We start from the raw sequence: 10,877 nt of genomic DNA on the forward strand, positions 1-10,877 counted from the left end.
TTGAAAGATAAAAAAGTCCAGCTCCTCCAAGGTCACAAATCATAGGACGTCAATGCAGTCAAATGCTACGCTGGTTTGCAATAAGGTGTAGCTCAACATGAATTTCCTTCACAATACCAATCCAGTGTGGCTCCTTTTTGCTCTGACTCAGACTGGTTCAAAGACAAGTCAGCTCTTCAGATGTTAAGTTTTTGGTGAAGAGCAGTTTTCTGCAATTCACTTAACAAAATTAAACACAACTAACCACAGTAGCTATTCTTTGGTGACAATTCTTTTGTTCCTGCTCATCATAAACTATGAACTGGCTCTTTGGTTTGCTTAAAAAAAAAAAACAACCCATAAATAACTTACTAAAGTTTTCTTCTAGAAGATTCCAGAAATGTAGCAATCTCTGGCATGGAACCCAGAAGCTATTTTAACAGCACTCAGTCACACTACACAATCGTCTAGTTCAGGCAGTGAATAACAGTTAATTGAAATTGTTGGGGAAATTTCAGGAGGCAGGATGTAAAACAACAACAACAACAACAAAAACCTGTTACAGGAAGAACCAAATACATTTATTAATTTATTTTCTACAGTAGTTCTGCTACATATTTAAAAATTATTATAAAAACATTCAGAGGACAAAACAATTGTGTAAAAATTTCAGTATAATTACTCAATACAGAATTTTGAGCACATTTAAGACTCTGGAACCTAACTTGATCATTTAGATAAACACATATTAGCTTAGGCCTTCCCAACATATACTGACGAATAGGTACCACATATACGCTAACCCAGGGGAAGCCGCGGCCAGCACATCCCTCGCCTGTACTGCTTCCCGCCACCTCCATTGGCCTGGGACGGTGAACCGCAGCCAGTGGGACCCGTGGTCGGCTGAACCTGCCGACGTGGCAGGTAAACAAACTGGCCCGGTCCGCCAAGGTGCTTACCCTGGCGATCCGCGTGCCAGAGGTTGCCGACCCCTGCGCTAACCATTATTATGGGTAGGGTATAAAATGCATAGATGATTACCAGGGTCTACAGGAGGAGGGATTTGTCCATGTTCCCCTTTCAACAATAATTTATATATAGTAATCATGAATACCACCTACTTCTCACATATAAAGCGAAGTCACAAATACAAGCTAATTTGAATGTCCTACTTTGGCACCCAATGAAGAAGCACCAGATAGCTAAGGGTACACCAGAAAATACTTTCAGGGTGGCATTAGAGTTCATTGGAACCTGATCAAAGTAGTAAATGACCATATACACTGTTAAAGTATATTTTGTGCACCATGCAGTGTCAACAGTGAAAACCTAGACCCTTTATATGATAGTGAATCCAGTCTAATACAAAGATGCTTTCATGTGATCTTCTGCTTTACTGGGAGAAAGATTCCTCAGTTATACATATCAATAAAGAGATAAATACTGATTTTCAATTCCCAATGTCACTTGCTGGGGTGAAAATTCTAGTTCTCAGTAGAAGTGGGTTTGTTGGCAAGTAAATTACATAGCTAGAGGGTTAGCAATACTCCAGGTACTGAAATATTGATAGCTACCAATGGATTCTAGTAGAAAAAAGCCCTGAATGTGACTGATTGTAGCTACTCACCAGCAGACGAGTGTTGTAAATGACAGAGAAGGAGCAAAAAAAAAAAAAAAAAGGTAGTGTATCAGAGGTCAACATATTTTTTTAAAAATTAGTGATCATTGATTTCATTGCAACAAAATCTGTAATTAGAAAATATTTTCAAGTTATAGACATTAACTCCAACATTTTTAAGGCATTTGTATCGGATTTTAGCTGTCTGATGCCTTATAGCGTAATCGCGCACTCCAGTCTCAAGCGAGACTACCTCTGAAGGCATTTTCCAAGAGAATTTCCATTGACTTCAATGGGAGTTATGCCTGAGTAAGAACCACAGGACTGGGCCCACTGATAGGAGTCTTTGCGGTTGAATCCCTGAATGACACAAAGACTATTTTACAAAGGGCCAAATTCTGTGCTGGCTTATTAATTAAGTGAAATTTCACTCAAATGAAGTCTAGCATAAGTCAGTGCAGAACTGGATGCAGTATATCCAGAGTTCTATGTTTCTGCGTACAATCCATATACCGTAATTTATGGAAAAGCTGAGCTTAGAAATAGATCCTAATTTGAAGCAGCTTTTACAGCAGCAAATCAAATGAAGCCCACCCTTTATAAAGACTGAACTGGACGGTTCTACAGATATCATTTTAAAATAACAATTTGTACACTGCATAGACATTTAAATAATGAAGCTGATTTCACTGCATGCAAGGAATTATTTTCAGCTGAGGTATCAAAAGCTTGACATCTTTAAAATTCTATATATAGTAACAGTTAATACGCCAGGTGACTAAGCAGCAATAATAATATTTGTGCTTAATATCTGCACACAAAGAGGAAAATGAACCTATTGCAAATGCTATCAAATTTATTTCCAGCTACAACCAGGACTTAGCCAGCTATCTAAATTCCCACTCTTCCAAAAGAAACCACATGCAGTCATGACATCTTCCTGGACTTACTACGCTAGTACTCTTTACACTGTATTTTTGTTTCAGCTAATTATACAAGTGGAAACAAATGAGAAAATATCCTGTCCAAGGAATATCAGCACTTGATGGGATCAAGCAGAGCGATCCAAGTCACATGGGTCATCTTAGTTGTCGTCATCATCTTCAATCTGCTCTCGCAAACCATCGCTCTGACGACTTTTTCCAGTCATTTCTAACAAGGCCTGAGCCTCGGGGTCTGTATCGAGGATGCTCTTCTTACCCTTTATCTTAAACAAAATAAAAAAGGCAATTTAAAATGTCATCACAAATGTCAATAAGGTCAAGTCACCTTGAATATCCATAAGCTGTTTGTTTGGTTTTAAAGATTGTTATGATGATTTCCCAGGTGCATGTAAACGGAAATGATTCACTAGGACATACCAAACTTCTTTGTGCCACTCCAGTGACACAAGAGAGCTGTAAAGTTGGCTTAGCAGGCCAGTTTACTGTTTACGGTTGCTTTGGTTCACAAACCAGTCAGAGTATACTGGTTAATCTGACCAATATTTCAAGTACAGACATGAACTTTTAAGTGATTCAAACACAACTTGACAATCTTCCTAAAAGACCGGTTCTGTTTCTATTTACAGATCTGTGCGCACTGTATAGCCTCTGGCATGTTTACATAATGTGAAAAGAAAATATCAGCTGCGTAAAATAGACAATGTGACCGGCACAACTGAGGAAGATTTACTATACAGAGTTCCCAACCTGGCCTCAGGAGCAGAGAAACTTTCACACAAGTCTATTTATGCACCTCTTAGGCAGTAAGACCTTCCCCACTTGTTCTGATTGATACCATGCCCCACAAAGATTTCCTGCATCCCTGACTAAATTATGGCTCGCTTGATTCCCTTCTCTTTAACACCCAAAATAATCCCACTCCCTCCTTGATATTTACATACTTCAAATATACAGCATCGTAGAGTCATTTAAAAGGATTACAACAGCCCAGCCAATGTTTCATGCAGACAGCTGCAGTAGTCCTGGTTTGTTCCATTTATGCCTCCTGTTCCAGTTGGCATACGTACTTTATGTGTTTTACATTTCTGAAAGTATTTAGCTCCCATAGCAATGGGTGCTAAAGAAATAAATAAAATGTGATTTCTCACAATATGGACAAAAAGTCAACATGTTTAAAACATCGTAGAAATATGTTAACTATATTCTCCCATGTATGCTTCTACACGTGTAGGCGAATTTTGCCAGCTTTTGAAACACTGTATTCACTTACCACTGCGCTTTCTGGGAGATCTCCCACTGCCCACACCTCCATGGCATCTAGCGTAAAGTTTTCATTAGCTGACAGCTGAGGACTGTTGAAGGTGGTACAGGTAGGTTTCGCTCTGCTGTGTCCCTTCCCATAGTTACTGTCTATCCAGAGCCCAAAGTAATCATGCTGTCCTCCCATGCCCTGTGAAATAAAGCATCACATTAAATACTTATTAAACGCATATAAATCAGAAACTAGGCCAGGGCTCAGGGGTAGATTGTAAGTTGCTAGTTTTAGTATTTATGGCCAAATTTCCAAAGCTGGTAAAATGGGGCATTTCAGATAAGCTTCTGTTTACATATCTACATTGAATCTTTGCATGTGCAAACTATCTGTACAATACCCACCTTGCATGTCCTATAGGAGCATGACAATTCTGCAGATACATCAGCTGTACCTTGCTTTGGAAATGTAACCCGCCATGTAGTCTAACAGCTACTGTTTGTTTGACAACACGCCCGTTTTAACAAGGCGATACCCATTTTAGCCAAGTCTTTCCCATTTAAAGCAACAAGAACAATTTGATGTGGCTTTCTTTAAAGCAAGATTTCACTGGGATGCAGTGATTACTGAAGTAACTATTGAGGCAATGCTGACACATTCTGTCTTAAAACATTTGCCTGCTTGTTTAAAATAACTGAAATCCACCATGGTGCTGAGGACTGGTGCAAAGTCCTCTCCACCTGTAAGACCCTGTGTGGGACTCAACAGAGAACTTCCAGGGGGTAGTCACACAGAGACAGACTTTACAACCTTTGTGCATAGTTTTTGATGGGGGTTTCTTTATGCAGCCATGCATAAACCAGCATGAGGGTGGCAGTGAGAAGAGACTAAGGATGGGTCATATGGATCTTCAATTATGCAGGTCTAGGGAATCTAACACCATGTAAATGGTGTGGACACGTGCAACCAACTCTTCCAGCCAACAGGTTGGAGTGGCCGCATCCAGACGGGTCCATGCCAACACTGAACATTGTTCACAACCTGAGGATGGATTCTACTCCTTAACTCCCCAGAAACTTCACCTGCCCAAAGCCCAGTTACTTGGGTTAGAAATGCATCAAATGGATTTTACCCTAAATAATTTACTGTTTAAATATGAACATCAGCTGTAAATAATCAGATAAACTGGCATCTTTACTCTGAATGAAAATGTATTAAAGGTGAGAAATCCTTGTAGTAAAAGTGCTGAGCGAATACACAAGGTGAAAACTTCCTTTAAGACTCACAGCACGTGAAATAGGTCAACTTAAAAAGGCAGAAACAAATACACAAGACACTTTCAAAGACCAGCCACAAATCTGATTTCCAAACTGTCATTTCTTAGTACTTACGAGTCCATTTGGGATAGTTTGCTGCCCGTGATTCAAATACATGTAGTGGTCATTGTATCCAGTGTACGTGTACACCATGAGAGAGGGAGAAACGGAGAACAAAAAGCATCTGTTGTCACCTATAAATTGCAGCCGTGTAAAGTGTCAGAGACAAAACAATGGACAAAGTGTGACTTACTTCTGAATAGGACAGGAAAGCAAGATCCCAAAAAGGAGCAGCAAAACAGTTCAGAACAAGTACAGATATGTCAGCAGCACCAGTACCAATGCTTGGTCAAGACACATAGCCACAGTTCTCCGTTATAGCTGTGCAGCACCACAGACATCAATGGGATTGCATAGCTGTAAATGAGGACAGAATCTAGGGATCATGGGTATGTTTGATTACAATGTAACGACTGGGCTACCCACAAAACATGCACAGGTTCACCTACATAGTTTTTAAATCCATTCAGTTAGAGCAGTGCAAACCCCTATGTGTGGACACTCTTGGGTCTATCTACAACTGGGATGCATCAATTCAGCTTGATCGACGTAAAAAACTTTTAGTTAAGCTTGATGCAAGTTTTATATGTAGAGAAGGTGTAAGGGACTGATGCTTCACCGCCTTGCACCGCTGTTGTTGCTTACACCTGTACAAGCTAGGTGTAAAATGCCATCTAATCAGCATGTAGCATATTATTTTTATTTTGTACAGGTGTATTTACACACAGTACAAGACATTGGCGAATCAGGGCCTACGTTTTCCCAAATTAGGCCCCAATTTAGCACAGTATGTGCTTAAGTACTTTGCTGAATCAAGACCTCAGCTAGCATTTTCCCTGAGTTTAAGAAACACAGAACTAAAAACATGAAACAATATCTTGGATAATGCCCTACTGAACAGTTGGCAAGGGATCCAGACTGAAAGGTTAATTAAAACCAGCAAGGTTTTAAAAATGAGTAATATGAAGTAAAATGAGTAAATATATAACTTAGGGAGTTGTATTAATAAATGAGAATGTTCAGCCGGGTAAGTTATCTATTAAATCAATGCAAACAGAGTTTCTACACTCACAAATCAAGTTAAAAAGTGTCTCCTGCAATAAGATGTCACCAGTTTCTGTAACCTGTCTACCACAACTGTTCTCTAAGGGCAAGTGCAAAAGACCTGTTGCATGAATTCTCACCAGAAAATAACTGTGATAATGCATGAGGCAAGCTGCATTTTAAAAGACAACAACTTGGCCATTTAAAATTTTTCAAATCCTTGCCTCTCACATTCCAACCAACCCAAAGGCACTAATTAAACCACATGATTAGCAATTGACATGGCAATATATTTTGTAAATTAACCTGCTGGAGTGAGAGAAACACAAAAATCATATTTATATGTTACCTTGTGTATATTTTTTCTTCAGGTACTACTTCAAAAGCTAAAGTCCCCTCTGCCCAAGTTTTGTAAAGGGAAAATAAAGGGTTCAGCTAGCATGAGTGAGAGCTTTTAGATCCAAGGGAAACCCCTTGTTGCTGTATTTTAAACAGGAACATAAATCCATCCATCCATATACAGAAATATCCATCTGTTAGATGTAAACATACTGAGACAAATTCTGCTGAGCTTCAGCAATGTAAATCGAGTCATTCCAGTGATACAGAGCAGAATTTGGCCATGTGTGTGTGTACTGGTATATTTTTTCACTGTGTAGAGCAACAGCCAAACAAACATAAGACCGCCATCTAGTGGACGTTTATTTTAATCTATTAAATAATGAAGTTTGGTGGGTCACATTCTTCTCTCGTTTATACCAATGGAGCTCCAGTGAAGTCAGTGGGTAGAACTGAAAAGATAATTTGTTCTAGGGTATTTATTCTGTGGTCAGTAAGTCCTGCGGATTTAAAAACTGTCAATGAATAACAGATACAAACTATAAAGCAACCATCAGTATTGGGTCTGCATTCGCAATAGGGCAGAGGAACTAGCCATGTTTTTACCAACATACAGAATTATAGTTTCATTTTGAAGTAAGGAAGCAAGCATTTCCTATGTTTTAGAGAAGCAAGATATGTGTTAGCCCAGTAAAATTCCTGAGTTCAAGAAGTAGATATAGAAAGGTATTCCTGCTAAACAACATGCAATGCAACAGATACCAATGAATCACACATCAACGACCAGTATGGCTACATTCTGGTTTTGTTAGAGCATCAACCTAGCAGGTGAAGAGAGATTTTCTAAGGGAAACAATAAATGACAGAAAGAATGGTTTGATTAAACTATGTTTTGTAAGGGTTCATCTACTGGATGTTGTCGTATCAATATCATGGGCAACTCTGTATGTGAGAAAACAGAAAATAAGGAGTGGAGAAGAACTACAGGGTCAACAAATTATTCTTCCACTGAGACAGATAAGCTTTTGAAATTAAGTCAAAAGATAGCCACATGTTAACATTTGGAAGAGGACAGATTCAACTGTCTTGCAAGAGTTCCTTTCCCTTCGCTTCCTTGATAAAGTCTTCACTAACACATGCCATGCAGCTACTCTAAGCCATGAGATTTTGCAGAAAAATAAAGAAATTCTTACCTTGAAATTGTGGTTTAACTTCCCATGAGTCTGATGCAAACCCACCAAAGATATACCCATCCAAGTCCTTTAAGACCAATATACAGGGACCCTGGTTTATGATTTGCCCACAGACCTGTGAAAAACTTTCTCCGTGAACCCGAGAAGAAAACAAAAGCCTCCACTTGTGCTGTAGTTCCGAGGGCAGGTGGGAGTTGATGTATATGATGGATGGGATGTCAAGAAGACTAACAAATCCTCTTCCTTTGATGCCCTTGCACTTTGGAACCAATTTGACTAGGTCGTTAGCCTGATCTGGGAGTGAATGCAGGACAAGGAGCCCCTGCCTGATGATAACACTGAGGAAAGTAGAGATCTGTGGAACTTGGAACACCCAGTTCTCAATGGTACTTTGATCACACATGGCATCCATGAGAGGAGGTCCCACGAGTTTCTTCCCATCTACATAATGAACGCATTAACACAAGATAGTTTGTACATTTCTCACAAGGGATCTGCAAAGCTGCTTATAGCATCCAAGTATATAATTACTTGCCTTCTAATTTTTTACAGTGGAAACACTTATTCGCTTTTGTTCATTATTCAAACAAATATTAAACTGCATACGGAAGGAGCTAATACTGTCCGCAAGATTAAGTGAACGTATGCATTGGAAAGGGGCAGAGCACTTGCTAATCTGGGACATCCTCTAGCTGTGTTGGAAAGATGGTTGAAAAATATGATGCCTCAGTTATAACATATCAGATGGCTTCTACAAGATCATGGAATCATAGAATATCAGGGTTGCAAGGGACCTCAGGAGGTCCTCTAGTCCAACCCCCTGCTCAAAGCAGGACCAATCCCCAGACAGATTTTTGCCCTAGATCCCTAAATGGCCCCCTCAAGGACTGAACTCACAACCCTGGTTTTAGCAGGCCAATGCTCAAACCAGGTCTAATGCCATGGCATAGCAAAGCATGGTGCCATGGCATAGAAAGCATGGTCTCAAAGCATAAGCAAAGACAGCCATAAATGGATATAAATGCACAAAACACCAATCAACTGTAAGCCAAGTAATTCTACAATGCTGACGAGGCCTAATGAGATAAAACACGTAGCTATAAATCTGCATGACTACAAATTAGAGTGAACTGGGAATTCAAATCCAAACGGATCCCAAATTCTGTCAGGAAGTGTAGGTGGGTAATTAAAATCTCCAGATCTGAATTCAACCCTCTTGTTTTGGTTCTTGATCTGAATTTCGAACCCCAGTCAGAGAGAGTAAATATCTTGCAAAAACAGCTGACTCTGCAATATTTGCACCATTTTGGCATAAATTATTTCAGTATTTTCACTGCTTACCTTCAAGTTTCAGTTCTGATAACAGCTGAGAAGCCAGAGCCTTTACTCCACTGGCAGGATCTTGAGTCATCTCCAGATTCCAGCCCTTCAGCAGATTCCTGTATCTCAGTACATGGACTACAGAAGTGATCAGATCCTCTGTGAACTTAAAGGGCATAATGTTGCCATTACAACCTTAATTCCATATTTAAAAGAAAATTGTCAAGAACACCACAGAGCACCCCACAAGGGCATTAATCGGTGCTTATCACAGTGGTCTGGGTGATATGGACGTCGTTGCCATAAGTAAATGTTATGAATAACACCTGTCTAGTATAGTTAAATTTCATAAATAATCATAGTTCGCATTTGTTAAGCACCCTTCCCCCAATGATCTCAAGTGTAAACCTTAATTCTCAAACATCCTTCCATGGTATAGTAACTATTAAACAACTTTTACACATGGGTAAACTGAGAAGAAACAGGGTCAGACCGTGTAATTTACAATCTGGCCCATATTGGGGGTGAAGTGGAGCTACACTGCCCCCAGAGGAACTTGGGAGTGCTCGGGCTGCATCATCCCGTTTGTTTGTGCAGCTTGTTCTCCCTCTGGGTTCCTCTACACCCGCTTTGGGTGTGTGAACCCTGAGTGTGCCTCAAGGGAGCAGTCTATTTGTTCCTCCCAGTGCAGCCACTGACTCTTGAGACTGGTTCACAGGGGGCCTACGTACGTCCATCCCCACAGCACTACTGCCATACGCAATCTGGCCCTCAAATGATTTCCCCACGGTCAGAGTGAGTGAGTGGCTGAGCTAGGAAAAGCCCTGGAGTCCTGAATCTCAGCCCGGGGCTCTAACCACTACCTCCCCAAAACATTTAAGAAAACCAAAATACACACACATGATTTTTTTCCCCTTTACCTCTTGGATTTGTTTTCCCTTCACAGGCCCTTCGGTACTAGATATCATTCTCATTATTATGCTACTCTTCTCCTCTACGTTGCCTTTTAAAAGGGCTGACATAAAAACTATGAACTGCTCCTTAACAATCTGTTCACTTGAGCCAGGTGACTTCCCAGTCAGGTCGACACTTTTCATTCCATTGTATAGCCTCAAGGTCATTTGCTCTGGTAATGCTTCCTGGGCATGGGCCTGTCAGAGAAAGAAGAGTTAAGGACAGATTTTTAACTAGGAAGAACAAGACATCTATACGCAGCTAAAACAGTCCAGCTGATCTGTGCTTAGGTGTACTGGTTAGGAACTGAATATTCCACTATCTAATATATATTAGAGTGAAACCTTCACAGAAGATCACTTCTCAAAGAGGCAGTCCCCATCTTCATCAACTACTTTATAGTATCCCCAAGATTTCCAGCAGAATTTTGTAAGACCTTTAGTTATTTAGAAATTAATAGGCCATGGGTTCAAAACAAACAAAAGGAAGTATTTCTTCGCACAACACACAGTCAACCCGTGGAACTTGTTGCCAGGGGATGTTGTGAAGGCCAAAGGTATAACCGTGCTAAAAAAAGAATGAGGTAAGTTCATGGAGGATAGGTCCATCAATTGCTATTTAGCCAAGATGGTCAGGGATACAACCCCATGCTCTGGGAGTTCCTAAACCTCCAACTGCCAGAAGCTGGGACTGGAAGACGGGCTGGATCACTCAAAAATGCCCTGTTCTGTTCATTCTCTCTGAAGCATCTGGCACAGGCCACTCTCGGAGACAGGATACTGGCCTGGATGGACCACTGGTCTGACCCAGTATGGCCGTTCTTATGTAAAGGCCAGGGTCATTTTATCGTAACTATCT

General features: G+C 40.3%; 1 protein-coding gene across 1 annotated transcript in view; it reads right to left on the reverse strand.

Annotated features, from left to right (window-relative positions):
• Positions 1–547: 547 nt before the first annotated feature.
• MEAK7 (MTOR associated protein, eak-7 homolog) overlaps positions 548–10,877 on the reverse strand; it is a 20,791-nt gene continuing 10,461 nt past the window's right edge. The window contains exons 3-8 of the mRNA XM_044987099.1: positions 9,986–10,216; positions 9,087–9,231; positions 7,746–8,186; positions 5,185–5,303; positions 3,812–3,991; positions 548–2,804 (exon numbers count right to left, since the gene is read on the reverse strand). Coding sequence (XP_044843034.1) covers positions 2,682–2,804; positions 3,812–3,991; positions 5,185–5,303; positions 7,746–8,186; positions 9,087–9,231; positions 9,986–10,216 — 1,239 coding nt within the window. The 3' untranslated portion in view covers positions 548–2,681. The remainder of the gene's footprint in view (positions 2,805–3,811; positions 3,992–5,184; positions 5,304–7,745; positions 8,187–9,086; positions 9,232–9,985; positions 10,217–10,877) is intronic.

This window comes from Mauremys mutica, chromosome 14 (genome assembly GCF_020497125.1).
Source record: "Mauremys mutica isolate MM-2020 ecotype Southern chromosome 14, ASM2049712v1, whole genome shotgun sequence".
NCBI classification, from domain to species: Eukaryota; Metazoa; Chordata; order Testudines; family Geoemydidae; genus Mauremys; species Mauremys mutica.